General features: G+C 40.9%; 1 protein-coding gene across 24 annotated transcripts in view; it reads right to left on the bottom strand.

The window, feature by feature from the left end:
- LOC309549166 (protocadherin Fat 4-like) overlaps positions 1-17,913 on the bottom strand; it is a 292,459-nt gene that overhangs the window by 110,127 nt on the left and 164,419 nt on the right. For all 24 annotated transcript variants that reach the window (XM_082249240.1, XM_082249258.1, XM_082249262.1 and 21 more), the window contains exons 31-35: positions 16,546-16,682; positions 16,060-16,251; positions 15,723-15,820; positions 12,286-12,396; positions 854-1,030 (exon numbers count right to left, since the gene is read on the bottom strand). In XM_082249240.1, coding sequence (XP_082105366.1) covers positions 854-1,030; positions 12,286-12,396; positions 15,723-15,820; positions 16,060-16,251; positions 16,546-16,682 — 715 coding nt within the window. The remainder of the gene's footprint in view (positions 1-853; positions 1,031-12,285; positions 12,397-15,722; positions 15,821-16,059; positions 16,252-16,545; positions 16,683-17,913) is intronic.

The following is a 17,913-nucleotide window of genomic DNA, read 5'->3' as shown; positions in this document are numbered from 1 at the left end:
ATGCTGGTCACTGTTTTGAAGGGGGCACGCTGGTCACTGTTTTGAAGGGGGCACACTGGTCACTGTGCATTGAAAGGGGGCACACTGGTCACTGTGCATTGAAAGGGGGGTCACTGTGCATTGAAAGGGGGCATGATGGTCACTGTGCATTGAAAGGGGGGTCATTGTGCATTGAAAGGGGGCACGCTGGTCTCTCTGCATTGAAAGGGGGCACACTGGTCTCTCTGCATTGAAAGGGGGCACACTATACCTTAATTACTGAAGGCCCCTTTCACACTTTTGCGACCTCAAAGTCACGCAATTTTTTACAGCGTTTTTTGCAATGCCTATTACATTTTTCTGTTTGCGCCCCCCCCTGCTCATCAGTGCAGTGGGATCCATGGTAGAGCCGGCCCTGAGTCTATCTCTCCCCACCCCTAGACAAAAACGAGAAGTTAACCCATTCAGTGGGGGCACAGCCTGCCAAGACTATGACACACTGCTTTTATTCAAGTTAGTTTCATGAATGATAAAAAACATTTCTTTAGCCAAGTTATAGAAAGACATGCTTGCATCCTAAATTGTAAATGGGCTGTCTGACAGATATCATGCTACTCTCTGAGTTGAAAGCTGAGAACAATAAAGAATTGTCCATAGATGTCAACCAGGAAAATAATCATTCATAAATTAGTATTTTGCAGTCAGATTTTATTTTGTGATAATTTATGTATTTTATATATAAAAAAATGAAAAACGTTTGTTTGCCCTGGACCATTAGATTTCTAGTTTCTAGACATAGACATCTTGCAACCCCACATTTAATGCAGCCCACTTATCAATCAAACCTGTAGTCATGTACGCTTATTTTTTTTACCTTATATAAATCAAAAAAGCTGTAAGACCACATAGTGCAAGGGCAACGACCACAATGCCTGCTATGGTTCCTGGACTCAAGGCCAATGTTTGAGGTGACTGTACAGTTACATCCACAGGTTTTTGAAATATTTCATCCATCTTCTTCTGAAAGCTGGACATGTCCTCTTCGAGCTTTCTGTCCATAGAGAATATAAATGTTACATTACTGTTAGTGCTTGTTCATGCTCTGTTTGATCTGGGTTCCATTCATTTCAAAGTTAACAACAATCAATCAGGGCTGCTAGACTGGTTTACAAAGTAGGTGGTGATAGTCAACAGTTTAAAGTGTTAACAATGAATAGAGGACAAAGGTTTTTTTGCTTACTTTGCTATTTTTTTTTTCTGAATTCTAGCTGTGTATTGCTAACCTTAATCAGCAATGTGACAGATTCTCTTTAGGTTTTTATTTGGGAGTGGTTGTACTTGGGTTGGTGAAGGAGTTTGGTTTTTGTGAGGATTAGCTTTTACGTCAAAGAGGGTTAATATTAATGGACCCCTTAGGGTGTGGCATATCTACAGTATGTATAGAGATATATACGGTATCTCAGAAAAGTGAGTACACCCCTCACATTTTTGCAAATATTTATTATATATTTTCATGTGACAACACTGAAAAAATGACACTTTGCTACAATGTAAAGGAGTAAGTGACAACAGCAAAAAAGAAGGGCACACCAACCTCGTGCATTACCACTAAAAAAGGTTTATTAATCCAAAGACGACATACATTATACTCACAAACAAGTGATGATATAGCACATATAAAAGACAAGTGAACCCGTCGTCTCCAAGGTGACCAGGGAACCCCTGTACTGGATCACGTGCTGGTGTCAGCAGCTATATGGCTGGGCTGATGTGTTTTGAGGGAGGAATCTCTTCCTCAGAGCCAAGTCAGTAGCACTTTTAAGCTCTGAGGAAGAGGGTCCTTCCCCGAAACGCCTCAGCCCAACGTAATAGCTGCTGATACCAGCACGTCATCCAGTACAGGGGTTCCCTGGTCACCTTGGAGATGACCGGTTCCATTGTCTTTTATATGTGCTATATCATCACTCGTTTATGAGTATAATGTATGTCGTCTTTGGATTAATATATCTTTCATAGTGGTAATGCACGAGGTCGGTGCGCCCTTCTTTTTTGTTGTTGTCTTTCAGTACATTTTGGATACCCTTGGTCCTGAAGGGGCACCAAAACCTTGAGTGGTGCTTTTAAAGACCATATACATTCCTTTATCCTTCATTACATACCACCCCAACGCAGGAGAATTTTTTGTTAAAGTAGTGAGTGTACAGCTTGTATAATAGTGTAAATTTGCTGTCCCTTCAAAATAACTCAACACACAGCCATTAATGCCTAAACTGCTGGCAACAAAAGTGAGTACACCCCTAAGTTAAAGTGTCCAAATTGGGCCCAAAGTGTCAATATTTTGTGTGGCCACCATTATTTTACAGCACTGCCTTACCCTCTTGGGCATGGAGTTCACAGCTTCACAGGTTGCCACTGGAGTCCTCTTCCATGACGACATTAGGAAGCTGGTGGAGGTTATAGACCTTGCGCTCCTACACATTCCTTTTGAAGATGACCCACAGATGCTCAATAGGGTTTAGGTCTGGAAACATGCTTGGCCAGTCCATCACCTTTACCCTCAGCTTCTTTAGCAAGGCAGTGGTCATCTTGGAGTTGTGTTTGGGGTTGGTAACATGTTGGAATACTGCCCTATGGCTCAGTCTCCGAAGGGAGGGGATCATGCTCTGCTTCAGTATGTCACAGTACATGTTGGCATTCATGGTTCCCTCAATGAATTGTAGCTCCCCAGTTCCGGCAGCATTCATGCAGCCCCAGACCATGACACTCCCACCACCACGCTTGACTGTAGGGAAGACACACTTGTCTTTGTACTCCTCACCTGGTTGCCGCCACACACGCTTGACACCATCTGAACCAAATAAGTTTATCTTGGTCTCATCAGACCACAGTACATGGTTCCAGTAGTCCATGTCCTTAGTCTGCTCGTCTTCAGCAAACTGTTTGTGGGCTTTCTTGTGCATCATCTTTAGAAGACGCTCCCTTCTGGGACGACAGCCACGCAGACCAATTTGATGCAGTGTGCAGCATATGATCTGAGCACTGACATGCTGACCCCCCACCCCTTCAATCTCTGCAGCAATGCTGGCAGCACTTGTAATAGATCACCTGGCCCCCCCGACTGGGTACCTCAATTGACAGATGCTCCTAGTGCTACAGGGCTCCAAGCATTCCACCAGACACCATAACCACCGCAGACCCCACAAACCGCCGCAGCTTGGTTGGGGTCTCGCCGTCTTCTACCCACCCTGGACCTACGACAAGGCTCCAGGTTCCAGTGGGTGAACCTCTCTTTCCCCAGAGAGTAAAACAGGAACAGGAACAAGCTCTTACAAGAGCTTAGTGATTATTCAAGGGAGTATGAAGAGCATAGCAATCATTTGTAGTAGATTCCCCTAATAAGAGACAGGACCCTAGATTGAGGGTGGAGTAGAACTCTAATTTTAATGGTACAGCTGCTCTTTTATACAGTTTCCCCCCACAAGGTTACCGCCCAGGTGGACCTTGTGGGGAACAGGACATGAAATTCACAATCCAATAAAAACAGAGTTTTACACTCAGTCACTCCCATACAGTGTACCTTATCCCTCTCTTCTGCCTGATTACATTATTATATGCAGATGGAATCGTATACAGAAACAGAATTAACCTGAACTAATTATCTAGCCATCTGGACAGAACAATGTGAGGTCATTAACATTTAACAATGGGACAGGCAGACTTAACACAATCCACATCCCAGCTCAATAGATAGACACTAGGACAAGACTGCCAATGAGAGTCTGTCCGTCCCCTACATTGAAGTACATGGAATACACATCTTCCTATTTCTTTGATTATTTAGGTGTCACAGACTTTATGGCAACAGGCTATAGGTCTCACGGTGTAAAGTGGGATTAAATCTTCATATTTCTTGAGAGATAATGTTGATAAATCTTACTCTCCCATTTGAAGTTGTCCAAACCATTTTCTTAGTGTCCCTGTATCTGTCTTTCACTCCCAGTGACGGTGAGTACCCTCATACACTCATATGTCTATTTCCCAAAGACAACCTCTGGTCAGCCATTGTGAGGCCTGTCCTGAGTGGAACCTGTCCTGTTAAACCGCTGTATGATCTTGGCCACCGTGCTGCAGCTCAGTTTCAGGGTTTTGGCAATCTTCTTATAGCCTAGGCCAGGGGTGTCAAACCCAATTTCATCATGGGCCGCATGGGCATTATGGTTGCCCTCAAGGGGCCGGTTATATCTGTGGGATTAGATGTCCAGAGCACCCTGCGCCCCCTTACACCCTTACATGAGATGTACCATCAGAAGTGAAGAGTCCTTCACCCTTCCTTACATCACAATGCACCCCCTTACCTTGTGTGGCTGCCAGGAAGAAAATGCGTGTGAATCTGGGAAGAAGTTCAGGGTCTGGAGGAGAACCAGAGGAGGCCTGGAGTCAGCTTCCAGAGTCTGCTGAATGCTGAGACCAGGGGGGGGAGAGGCAAGGTGTTGTTGCAGCTGCACAAAGAGGTGCAGAATCTGTAGGAGTTCTGCCCTCCTCTCTGCTGCGGACTGCTGAGAAGGGGGGACGCAGGATCTAGCAAGGGAGTTCTGTCCTCTCTGCTGCCAACTACAGAGACAAGGTGGAGGCAGAGACAAGGGGGGTGCCGCAGTTGCAGAAGAGGTGCAAGGGCCACAGGAAATGGCCTGGGGGGCCGCATTCGGCCCGTGGGCCTTGTGTTTGACACCTGTGGCCTAGGCCATCTTTATGTAGAGCAACAATTCCTTTTCTCAGATATTCAGAGAGTTTTTTGCCATGAGGTGACATGTTGAACTTCCACTGACCAGCAAATTTAACACACCTGCTCCCCATTCACACCTGAATCCTTGTAACACTAACGAGTCACATGACACAGGGGAGGGAAAATGGCTAATTGGGCCCAATGAGGACATTTTATCTTAGAGGTGTACTCAGTTTTGTTGCCAGTGGTTTAGTCATTAATGGCTGTGTGTTGAGTTATTTTTAGGGGACAGCAAATTTACACTGTTATACAAGCTGTACACTCACTACTTTACATTGTAGCAAAGGGCAATTTCTTCAGTGTTGTCACATGAAAAGATATAATCAAATATTTACAAAAATGTGATGGGTGTACTCACTTTTGTGAGATACTGTATATATATATATATATATATATATATATATGTACACCCCTCACTATATCTTTTCATGTGACAACACTGAAGAAATTACACTTTGCTACAATGTAAAGTACTGAGTGTACAGCTTGTATAATAGTGTAAATTTGCAGTCCTCCCAAAATAACTCAACACACAACCATTAATGTCTAAACTGCTGGCAACAAAAGTGAGTACACCCCTAAGTGGAAATGTCCAAATTGGGCCCAAAGTGTCAATATTTTGTGCGGCACCATTATTTTCCAGCACTACCTTAACTCTCTTGAGCATGGAGTTTACCAGAGCTTCACAGGTTGCCACTGAAGTCCTCTTCCACTCCTCCATGATGAAATCACAGAGCTGGTGGATGTTATAGACCTTGCACTCCTTCACCTTCCATGTGAGGATGCCCCATAGATGCTCAATAGGGTTTAGGTCTGGAGACATGCTTGGCCAGTCCATCACCTTTACCCTCAACTGCTTTAGCAAGGCAGTAGTCGTCTAGTGTTTTGGGGTCGTTATCATGTTGGAATACTGCCCAGTCTCTAAAGGGAGGGGATCATGCTCTGCTTTAGTATGTCACAGTACATGTTGACATTCATGGATCCCTAAATGAACTGTAGCTCCCCAGTATCGGCAGCACTTATGCAGCCCCAGACCATGACACTCGTACCACCATGCTTGACTGTAGGCAAGACACACTTGTTTTGAACTCCTCACCTGGTTGCCATCACACATGTTTGACACCATCTGAACCAACTAAGCTTATCTTTGTCTCATCAGACCACAGGAATTGGTTCCAGTAATCCATGTCCTTAGTCTGCTTGTTTTCAGTGAACTGTTTGCGGGCTTCCTTGTGCATTATCTTTAGAAGAGGCTTCCTTCTGTGACAACAGCCATGCAGACCAATTTGATGCAGTGTGCAGCGTATGGTCTGAGCACTGACAGGCTGACTCCCCCACCCCTTCAACCTTTGCAGCAATGCTGGCAGCACTCTTATGTCTATTTTCCAAAGACAACCTCTGGATATGGCACAGAGCATGTGCACTCAACTTCTTTGATCGACCATAGCGAGGCCTGTTCTGAGTGGAACCTGTCCTGCTAACCACTGCATGGTCTTGGCCACCATGCAGCAGCTCAGTTTCAGGATATTGGTAAACTTCTTATAGCCTAAGCCATCTTTATGTAGAGCAACAATTCTCTTTTCAGATCCTCAGAGAGTTCTTTGCCATGAGGTGCCATGTTGAACTTCCAGTGACCAATATGAGAGAGTGAGAGCGAAAAAAAAACAAATTTAACACACCTGCCCCCCATTCACACCTGAGACCTTCTAACACTAATGAGTCACATGACACCGGGGAGGGAAATGGGCTTATTGGGCCCAATTTGGACTTATGGGTGTACTCACTTTTGTTGCCAGCGGTTTAGACATTAATGGCTGTGTGTTGAGTTATTTTGGGGGGACAGCAAATTTACACTCACTACTTTATATTGTAGCAAAGTATAATTTCTTCAGTGTTGTCACATGAAAAGATATAATAAAATATTTACAAAAATGTGATGGGTGTACTGACTTTTGTGAGATACTGTATACACACACACACACACACACACACACACACTATATTGTCAAAAGCATTGGGACGCTTGCCTTTACATGCACATGAACTATAATGGCATTCCAGTCTTAGTACGTAGGGTTCAATATTGAGTTGGTCCACCCTTTGCAGCTTTAACAGCTTCAGCTGTTCTGGGAAGACTGTCCACAAGGTTTTGGAGTGCATCTATCGGAATGTTTGTCCATTCTCCCAGAAGCGCATTTGTAAAGTTAGGCCAGGATGTTGGACAAGAAGGCCTGGCTCGCAGTCTCCACTCTAATTCATCCTAAAGGTATTCTTTTGGGTTGAGGTTAGGACTTTGTGTAGGCCAGTCACGTTTCTCCACCTCTAACTCGCTCATCCTTGCTTTGTGCACTGGTACAAATCATTTTGTGGAGGGGGGAACTTTGGTGTGGAGTTGTCTTTCAGGGGTTGGGCTTGGCCCCTTAGTTTCAGTGAAGGGAACTCTTAAGGCGTCAGCATACCAATACATTTTTTGACAATTTTCTGCTCCCACTTTGTGGGAACAGTTTGGGGATGGCCTCTTCCTGTTCCAACATGACTGCGCACAAGTGCACAAACATAGGTCAAACATAGGTCAATAAAACCATGGATGAGTGAGTTTGGGGTGGAGGAACTTGACTGGCCTGCACAGAGTTCTGACCTCAACCGGATAGAACACCTTTAGTATGAATGAGACTGCGAGCCAGGTCTTCTTGTCCAACATCAGTGCCTGACCTCACAAATGCGCTTCTGGAAGAATGGTCAAACATTACCATAGACACACTCCTAAACCTTGTGGACAGCCTTCCCAGAAGAGCTGAAGCTGTTATAGCTGTAAAGGGGGGGGGGGGGGGGCTAACTCAATATTGAACCCTAAAGACTAGGGGGTCAATTCACTATGGTTTTCCGCATGCAGTAAAGGTATCATGTTACCCTTTTGCATAAATTATTGCATGCAGTATATAAAGTAGATTTCATAAAAAAAAAAAAAAATATAACAACAATTTTGCGGTAAACAATGAAAAATAATTTTTTTTTTGCTAAATATCGCAAAAAATAGTGCGGTAATCTGTTAAGTCCAATTCACAAATGGAACAGGAACTAAAAAAAGTTGCAGTAACCAGTGTGATGCCAGAAAGAGAGGCCTATTCAAACCCTCAGAAAGGGGCATTGCACTCACCGAAAGCCTAATTTAACCCAGAGAAGACCCACAGAAATGGGCCTAATTTCACCCCAGAACACCCACAAGAAGGGGTACTATTCCACCCACAGTGGAGTATGTCAACCATGACAAATACTCCAGCTAGAAGTGCCCTTTTGAAGTGGCCACTGTAATACTTTTGGTTATATACACCATTACAACAAGGTAAACTTGGATAGGAACATGAAAAATAAAAATGTTTAAAGAAAACTGGACTATATATTTTTTTAAATTTATTTTTTAGTTTTCACAATATAAACATAGGCAGCATAGAAACATAGAAAAGAGCACTTTCAACAACTCTAGTAGGCCATACATTTAAAAAAACACATTTTTATGAATATAAAATAGGAGAGAGAAACCACGCTAAGGAAAGAGTTTTACGAATCAGGCTGCAGCCCACTTCATAGCCCTAATAGGGATATATAGTAAATAAGTTACGGGGTGAAGTGATTGGCGCTGCCTATGTTATATCAATGAAGGTGTAATATGTGAATAAATTATCATCCAAATCCTGCTACCACATATTAATCACAAATAACATTGAATAAGTAATATCACATGACCCGTATATACAAAAGGCATATATATATAACGTGCAAATAGTGCAGTAAAGTGGCAAGTGAATATTTTAAACAGGTAAATGCTGGTATAAATATATTGAAGTGGCTCAAATAAATAAAGTGCTAGGTGATGGTGCAAAATTTGCTAAAAAAGATTAAATAAATAAATATTCTGATTGTAATATAGGTGGGTATTTAAAAAATATAAAATATATAAAATAAATATAGACAAATAAAGTGCAAATACTACAAAAATCTGGTGTTAAGGTGACAAGTGTGAACAATGCCAGAATTCACAAACTTGTTGAGCAACCGTATAAAGGAACAAAATATTAAAGTGACAGGTATGAAGCTTCACTGAATCCACAAACTTGTGGTTTAGCCAAGAAAATACCAAGGTATTAATCAATTAGTGATTAAATTAATATTAAAAAAAAGTAGTAGGGGTACTTAGCTCTGGTAAATGCAGGCTGTATTGAGAGGGGAGCACAAGATTCCTCACCCGCACACCCACTCCGGATCACCTCAAGAAAGCACCTTATAATATATATATTTTTTGGACTTTGCACATATCAACTACTTATGGACTTTTTTTATATATTAATTGAATCACTAATTGATTTATCATCAATTTTCAATGACCAATTTTTTACCTTGGTATTTTCTTGGCTGAACCACATGTTTGTGGATTCAGTGAACCTTAACACCTGTCACTTTAATATTTTGTTCCTTTATATGGTTGCACAACAAGTTTGTGGATTCTGGCATTGTTCACACTTGTCACCTTAACACCAGATTTTTGTAGTATATGCACTTTATTTGTCTATATTTATTTTATATATTTTAAATACCCACCTATATTACAATCAGAATATTTATTTATTTAATCTTTTTTAGCAAATTTTGCACCATCACTTGGCACTTTATTTATTTGAGCCACTTTGATATATTTATACCAGCATTTACCTGTTTAAAATATTCACTTGCCACTTTACTGCACTATTTGCAAGTTATATATATGCCTTTTGTATATACGGTTCATGTGATATTACTTAGTCAATGTTATTTGTGATTATTTTGTGGTAGCAGGATTTGGATGATAATTTATTCACATATTACACCTTCATTGATATAACATAGGCAGCGCCAATCACTTCACACACCCCCTAACATTTTTATGAATATATGGCATGATGGATTTAGTAATTTGTTTTGGATTACCAAGCATTAGGAGACAAATTTGAGAAGGTAGTTCTGCCTTCAACTACAGATTACTATAAAAAATGTTAGATGAAAAAATTGTTTTTTGCAACAAAAAAAATATATTTTTTTGCAAAAAAAAAAAAAGGATTTTTTGTATTTACCGTAAAATCCATTTAGTTAATCGACGGGCACAGCGCTCCATAAATCATAAGTAGTGGGTTATATAATCTCCTCCAGAAGTAGGACTAGGCAAATCAAAAAACACCTGGCTACGCCCATGGGCCGTCCTCAGCTGGTATAAAACCCCCCTCTCTGCTTTAGGTATTCAGTTTAGTAGCAAGCAGCATTAAAAGTATCAGAACTCCATAGAGGTGTGGGTGCTGTGTCCGTGGATGAACTCAGAGAAATGGATTTTATGGTTAGTACAAAAATCCCATTTTCTCTTTTGTTCATCGATGGACACAGCGCTCCATAAATCATAACTAGTGGCATGTCCAAAAGCAGTGGCAAAAGGAAAATGAGGGGTGGGGAAAATAACCCAAGGCTAAACATAAGAACCCTTAACCAGGACACAGGAGCCTTACCGGGTCACAGGAGCCTTACTGAGTCACAGGAGCCCCGTCTGAAAAATAAAGGTTTAAAGAAAAAATACCCATCAAGAGGGAACAGCCCCTCTTAAACAGCAGCCTGCAAAAATTTGCGGCCAAAAGAAACATCCGCATTGGCCAAACTATCTACATTATTGGGTTTTGTAAAGGTATGCACGGATGAGCAAGTGCCCACCTTGCAAATTTGCATAATTGAAGCCTGATGACAGAAGGCCCAAGAAGCACTTAGCGCCCAAGTAGAATGCGTCGTCACGGGGAAAGGTGGAGGCTGACCTTTAACGGAAGTCACTGTCTGATCCATCTGGAGATGGTACCCGAAGAAGCTGCCAGCCCTCTTCTTGGTCAGTGCGTAACCACAAAACGTGAGTCTGACCTCCGAAAGGACTCAGTAGCTGCCGGATACACCCGAATTGTATGAACCACATCCAAGGTATGCAAAGCAAATTCCTTGGGATGAACTGGCTTTGGACACAAGGAAGACAACACAATGTCCTCATTCAAATTAAAGTCAGAGACAATTTCGGGCAGGAATGATAGACAGGAATGAAGAACCACTTTATCCCTATGGACCACTAAATAGGGACTGCGACAGGATAATGCCACTAGTTCTGATACCCTGCGGGCCGACATAATAGCCACCAAGAATGTCACCTTCTGAGATAATGTATGCAAGGGATTCTCCCAAATATTCTCAAACGTAGGTTTCTGGAGAACCGAAAGTACTAAATTTAAATCCCATGGCGGCAAAAAAGACCCTACAGATTGAGTCCCATGTCGAACCCCCTGAAAGTACAAACTAAAGAGTGCATGGCTAGGGAGTCACTGAAAGAAAGTTGCCAGGGCAGACACCTGGCCCTTGTTGGTACTCAAGGCCAACTTACGATTAACGCCCTGTTTAAGAAAGGTTAAGATCTGAGCCAAAGAAAAGGATTGAGGATGAGCGCCAATCGACTCACACCAAGAAATGTATGCTTTCCATGTACAATGGTATATCTTGCTGGAAGATGACTTCCTTGCCTTTACCATAGTAGGGATCACTGATCCAGACAGACCTCTATCCCTCGGTAACTGGCTTTATAATAACTAAGCCATTAAAACCAGCGACTGTAAAGTAGGCTGGTAGCTCAACCCTTGGGATAACTGGTCTTCTCTGAGAGGAAGCCCCCAAGGGACGTTTACAGCCACCAGGATGATTGGAGGATCCTTGCTCTTGATTAATTGCAGGAACTGAGGAAGAAGCCTTAGCCGAGGATAATACTAGCCTTAACATGTCCCTTGGATGCCTGCGGCGTCTGTCAGAGGACCCCGTGACTTAGTCACGAACTTCGTTATCCTCCTGTGGAGCCGAACCTGCTAAGGGAGCTGCATGTAAGATTGAGCAAACAGAACTGTCTTGTAGGTAGATGCAAGAAGAAAATGGTTGCATACCACCATGGAATCCATTGAAGAAAGTTCCTTTATTCACATAAGTGGTACAAGGTACAGCAGGGTAGGACAGTAGACACATTTCACACGACTGTTACGTGCTTGTAAACATTGGATTCCGTGGTGGTGTGCGATCATTTTCTTCTTTTATGCTTCTCCTTGTGGCGAGCCAAGGAGAAAAAAATAAAAATATTATAAGCAAATTACCTTAAACAACCCTTAACCGCTGACGCGTGCGATAAATTTGAGAAAATGGGGTAGTTACCGAACAATCTAAAAAATACTGCATTTGTTATTTAACGCTAAATTCTTAGTGAATTGAACTTTCACAACTGATTTATCGCATGCGTTATTATACAGCATTTTATTCCCCTAAGACCCCTAAGACTAGGTTGCCATTAAAGTTCATGTGTGTGTTAAAGCAGGCACCCGATACTTTTGACAATATAGTGTATATATTGTAATTAGAGGAAAAAAAGTGCAGAAATAATTGATTGCTAATCAATGTAAGTGAGCTTAGAAAAGATGGAACTAGTTCATATTTACCTGACTAGTTCCTGTTTTTTTTCAAAAGCTTGAACACGAAGAGTTGTGTCTTTGTCTTTTGAAACTAAATCCACAATTTTAATTTTTTGTTTCAGTATCTTTTCCAGAACCCTAAAAATATATTTTACCATTATTAAATACCACAGGTTACATTTACTGCACAGAAATTAATTGTCAGCAAACAAAAATCTAGTGCTATCCTATTAATGTCATTATATTGGAAATACAATTTATGTATATATTTTGTGACAGGAAGTCAATTAAATCTGTGGATATTGTCACAGACAGGAGATACATGTCTGCTTGTCACTAATTACTATAGGGTGTCGGCTGCAGAGGTAGCCAGCAGGAAGGTTTAAGGAAGTTGAAAAACCTTCAGCTATTCAGAATGAGGAAATGAAGGACTCTATAATTTGTCCAGAGGAAGTCTATTGATTGCTGCCTCCTGACGCTGTGTGAGTAGAGGAGGACAGTCAGATTTATGCCTCCTGAAGCTGTGTGAGCATAGGAGAGGAATGCCTCCTGAAGCGATGTGGAGGGTAAAAAGACTGAAGACTTCTCATGGTGGGGTCTTGGATTGTTTTCTATGTGAAGAGAAAAGGGACATTTTCTATGTGAAGAGAAAAGGGACATCTTCTATGTGAAGAGAAAAACCAATGGATATTTTCTATGTGAAGAGAAAAGGGACATTTTCTATGTGAAGAGAAAAACCAATGGACGTTTTCTATGTGAAGAGAAAAGGGACATTTTCTGTGTAAAGAGAAAATAAATGGACTATTGATGGTCTGCTGTAGGATCAGCAAAGTCTGCCCAACAGTAGGTTGGGGACAGACTCCTTAGGTAGGTTCCTGTGTGTGAGAAGGTAGCCGCCCGCAGTGGCAAGGGTTTATTTTATTTTATGTTTATTTTGAAGTATGATGTTTATGAGGCTTGCACTTGTGTGAAGAAAATTGCAAGAATAAAACCATACACTGTTGTTTGCAACCACTTCTCGGCTATCTCCCTGTGTAACGAACCCCCCTAGGGGTCATCCACACCCGCCACCGAGCTAATTCCTCACAATATATATATATATATATGTGTGTCATATGTCACATATGTCACAGTATATGAATGGGCGAGAACTATTCATTAGAAATTTCAGGTACTTTAGAAGTGATCAAGAATGTTGAGGGCAGGGACTGATGTGAATGTGCAATGTATATGTAAAGCGCTGCGTAAATTGACAGCGCTATATAAGTACTTGAAATAAATAAAAAAAAAAAAATTCATGGTATATCAGAATAAACTATAGTAGATGTAAAAAAAAAAAAAATGTGCTGTTTCCAGTGACATTTCCAAGACTGAGATGATATCATCAGGCTGCTACAGTCAGGAGAAGTCATTTTCTCAGTCTTCCCTCCAACATTGCAACCATGTAGCAAGTCGCATTTATGCATTTTTTGGAAGTTGTAAGTATTTAGAATTTTATTTGTTGGGTTATCAATAGGTGGAGAGGAGTGGTGGACACTAAACAGTTGGTAAGGTGGGTGAATTCCTCATGGACTAAAGTGGGGATACTATGTAAAATTAGGCCGCTATTGAGGGAGTTGCAGAGAGATAACAAATAAATAATAATAAAGGTAACTAAAGGCAAAACTTTTTTTTTTTAGTTTTGGATAGGGTGGAGAGGGATTAGAACACCTGTCAGTTTATTGCTGTCTATGTCCCAGTTAGGGAGATTCACTCTCTCTATTTGTCTTGTTTACCATTATCATTGAAAGTAAAAGTAAAAGAAAATACCAAATTTTGGGTTGTCTCTGGAAAAGTTATAAAATGGGAAATCTTCCAATGGGGAAACACTAGTTGGGGTGACCTGGGGGTATGCAAGGAATTGCCTTAATTTGCAGGGATTTCCACCCACTTCCTGTTTGGCTATGGGAAAGGAAGTGAATGGAAATCTCCATAATGGGACACAAATGGCAGAAAAAAAAATTACTTCCTAACAGAATGAAAAAAAAAAGTTTTGCCTATAGTTCTACTTTAAGTGTTTTGGTACATGCACACAGGTGTAAATATAGGTGTATGGGCGTACAACATAAAACCCGCCTGTGTTTACACTGCCCAGGAGCCTTTCCTGCAGTGTATTTCTGTCTATATAACTGCATTGTAAAATATGATAGTAAAATACGATGTATACACCAGTGCTGGTGATTACAGGCCCACACGCATGGATGTAATTTCTTAAACATAAGGCTTGTGCTTTTTATGTAAAAATAAGTTGATGTGCATGCACCTGTAATCACCAAATGTCTGCATTCACCTCCATGCGCACGTCACCTTACGCTTAAAAATTACTGCACTTAATATGAAAAAGTACACTAGATGCTGGATTCATTTTAAACTCTATTGAAGCTTCTTTATTCATTACTGTAATGCAGTCAAATTCCATAAACTACAGCAAGCATGCTCTTATTTTTTTTTTTTTTAAATACTTTGTGCTGCTTCAAGAGTTAATATATCCTGTGCTGGCAGCTTGTTGGAGAGTCAGACTGCTGCACAACACAGCAGACCAGGTCACCAGCGGCCCAACATGCTTCCTGCACACTCCAATCAACAGCACTGCTTGGAAAGCATGACCACTATTGATTGAAACAGTGAGCAGGGGGCGTCTCGGTCTGCTGGAGAACCAGGCCACTTCATTATGTGTGAAAGGTTTTTTTGGCTTAAACTTTTTTTCAGGAATACAAAAACTAAATTTAAAATATTTTCCAAAACTGTCAAGAATATGGTCTCTGAACTATGTGGCCTTCAGCACATTGTTTGTATTGGCTACACTGATGAAAATTGGCGTTACTGGTAAAATTTTACTAAATGATACCCCATTAGGATAAAGTATTATTTTAATAACTATTCATTAAAAATCTCATCCTTAAACAAAAAGCAACAGCCAATCCTGAACTATTAAAAAAAAAAACAACCTTATTAGAATGAATATGACAAGTAAAACTTTTATGTTTCAGATAAAACCATCTATGATAAAAGTACTATAAAAGGTTTATCCCCAGCTAATTGCTGTTAGAGACATGGAGTTTGCACACCGTATTCCAACGTCTCTCAACCTCTTTTCAGTTGTAGAACCTTTTAAAAGTATGCAAAATTTTGAGGTACCCCACTACCGAGTCAGAAGCTTCTTATCACATCAGAGTACCTCAATGACAGAGTTCCGCTATCACATCAGAGCCTTCCCCCCTTCACAGAGACCTCTCATCAATCTGTGATCCATGGAAACTGGGTTACATACTAGCTGCACCCCAGGGAGCCATAGTTGAGAATCACAGCCCTGTTCCATGATAACTTTGATTACTATAAAGAGTTATACTCTTATCATTATAACAATTGCTTTAGTTTCTGCTACTACTTCTGTAAAGCACAATTCAGCTTATTTAAAGTTATACTTTTTAATCTTCTCAATATGGCGTTCAACCTCATGTAATGTCTGGTTAAGTTTAATCTCTGCATCATCACGGGAAAGGTATGGTGATTCTATTCTTATCTGAAAGACAAAACAGGAAAAATACTTTTTAGTTTTAATTCCGTGAACATTCAGTTACAAGTGCTAATGCTAAAGGTGTGCAGACAGTAGGAGATGTCAACACAAGGATGTTGCATCAACAACCATCTAGGTAGGACAGTTATAAACATACCTACTGACTTACCAAAGGGTTAGCACTTGTTTTTTAATGAAAACCTATGATGCATTTAGAATCATTAGCATTAGAGCAGAAGGCTTACCTGAACAATGGTTTGGTTAAAGAGACCATTGGGGTCCATAGCCTGGACTTGAATGTTAAATGTTCCATTTTTTCCAGCCACAGAGTTACTTTTGATTTGGCCTGTGTAATTCTCAATAGCAAATTCTTCCACTGACTGATTCACCAAACTATAGACAAGTATTTCATTTGGTCCTAAACCGGGTTCTTTAGCCTTTAAAATTACATTTTTCAGCTGTTAGCACTGCACATTCATGGTTACTATGTCATATATAGAAATACTATGATACTTAGTAAATTTATGTATGTTTTTGTAATTTTTTGTCAGAAAAATGACACTTTTATTGTAAAAATTAAATATCTTTGTTACTGACACATCATTGTAATGGAATTTGTATACAAGAATAACATTTCTCACTGTATAGTACCCTTTTTATGTTACATAATTACCAATTCTGCATCAAAGCATCAAATATAAAGAATTGCATAAGAATAAAGAATTACATACTGTGACTTTGATGATTGGGAATCCACGGGGTAAAGTGTTGAGCACTGTTGCGTTGTATTTCTGCTTCTCAAATATTGGACCCTTCTTAAAGTCTGGCAGGTTAATTTGTAAATGGGCAATATTCTTCAGCAATGGATCTATGACAAGACATATGCAAAGAAAGAAATAAGCATTTTCACAACAATTTTCTGTGCAGCAGTTCTTTATACATCGGCATTGCTTATAGCATTTGCCATACATGGTCTGATGCCCGACCAAGGTAAAATCCTAAACAAAGCTTTACGAGGGTCAGGCCAGCTAGCAGTACCCCTAAGATTTAATAACTAACCCTTGAAATGTAAGGAGAGCTTGTAATTGCACACAGACATTTTCTAGAAGAGGGCAGAAGGTGGTAATCCTGTGTGCTCTTCTTTAGTACATGGAGCAAGTAGTACAAGAAAGAATGGCTGTAATTTTTGCAGTCTTTTACCCATCGTTCATTACCCTAAGACCTTGTTTACACTTATGTTGCTCTCTAAAGATCAATGCACATTCAGATCACTCTTTAGAAAGCACTTGGAAGGCAGTGAGGAGATGCTGACCTCCTCACCGACTGTTTTAAACCCCTCAATACTGGTCAACTACACTGCAACCATGTGCATTCCCATTCACTTGAATAGGGGGTATAATTCCTGCTGCAACCACAAGATGAGTACAACCCCCGGCCACTACCTATCTAGCCAAAGAGGGAGCAGTCCCTGCTAGTGTAAATGATCCCTATGGCTCAGATGCTTGATCAGGTAGCTCAAAGAATGCTTCTTTCAAGGTGAGTACATCCATATTTGCACAATCTGTTTACAATGTAGCACTCTCCTAGTTTAGGCTATTAGGCAAATTCATTTTTTGAGCTTCTGTTCAAGCAGTAATTGTTTAGTGTAGTCTGTGTAGAGTTTTTTTTACAGGCTGGGAGTTTGATTGTTTCTCCTTATCTTCAGAAGGAGCTTCTGGAGTGTGGGGCGGGAGAATTTAAATATTCAGCCCGAATATTTAAAAGGGCCTAGCCAACACCTGGGGAGGTGTGCCCAGATGGTGTCTGGGTTACTGGTAAAAAAGCTAAGACCCTGAGAGAATTCCCTATGGGGATGTGTCCAAGTACTCAAGGGAAGAGGGACTGCTTGCTCATGGACCCCCCCTTCTTGGACTGGAAGCTGGGTGCTCTGCTGGAGGTTGTATTTATGGACTAATCATTGCCAGGGTCTGTATGTAGAGCCAAACCTCTAATAAGGCCATTATTGCTTGGTGGTGCCACTCCAGTCTGAGGTGTAGGGCCCTGTTGGCACTCAGGATAGTAGTGCCAGTGTAAGAAAAATTCATCCAGCGAGCAATGAA

This window comes from Pelophylax lessonae, assembly GCF_965119305.1.
Source record: "Pelophylax lessonae genome assembly, chromosome: 3".
Lineage (NCBI taxonomy): Eukaryota > Metazoa > Chordata > Amphibia > Anura > Ranidae > Pelophylax > Pelophylax lessonae.
This window is presented reverse-complemented; position numbering and strand designations above follow the sequence as displayed.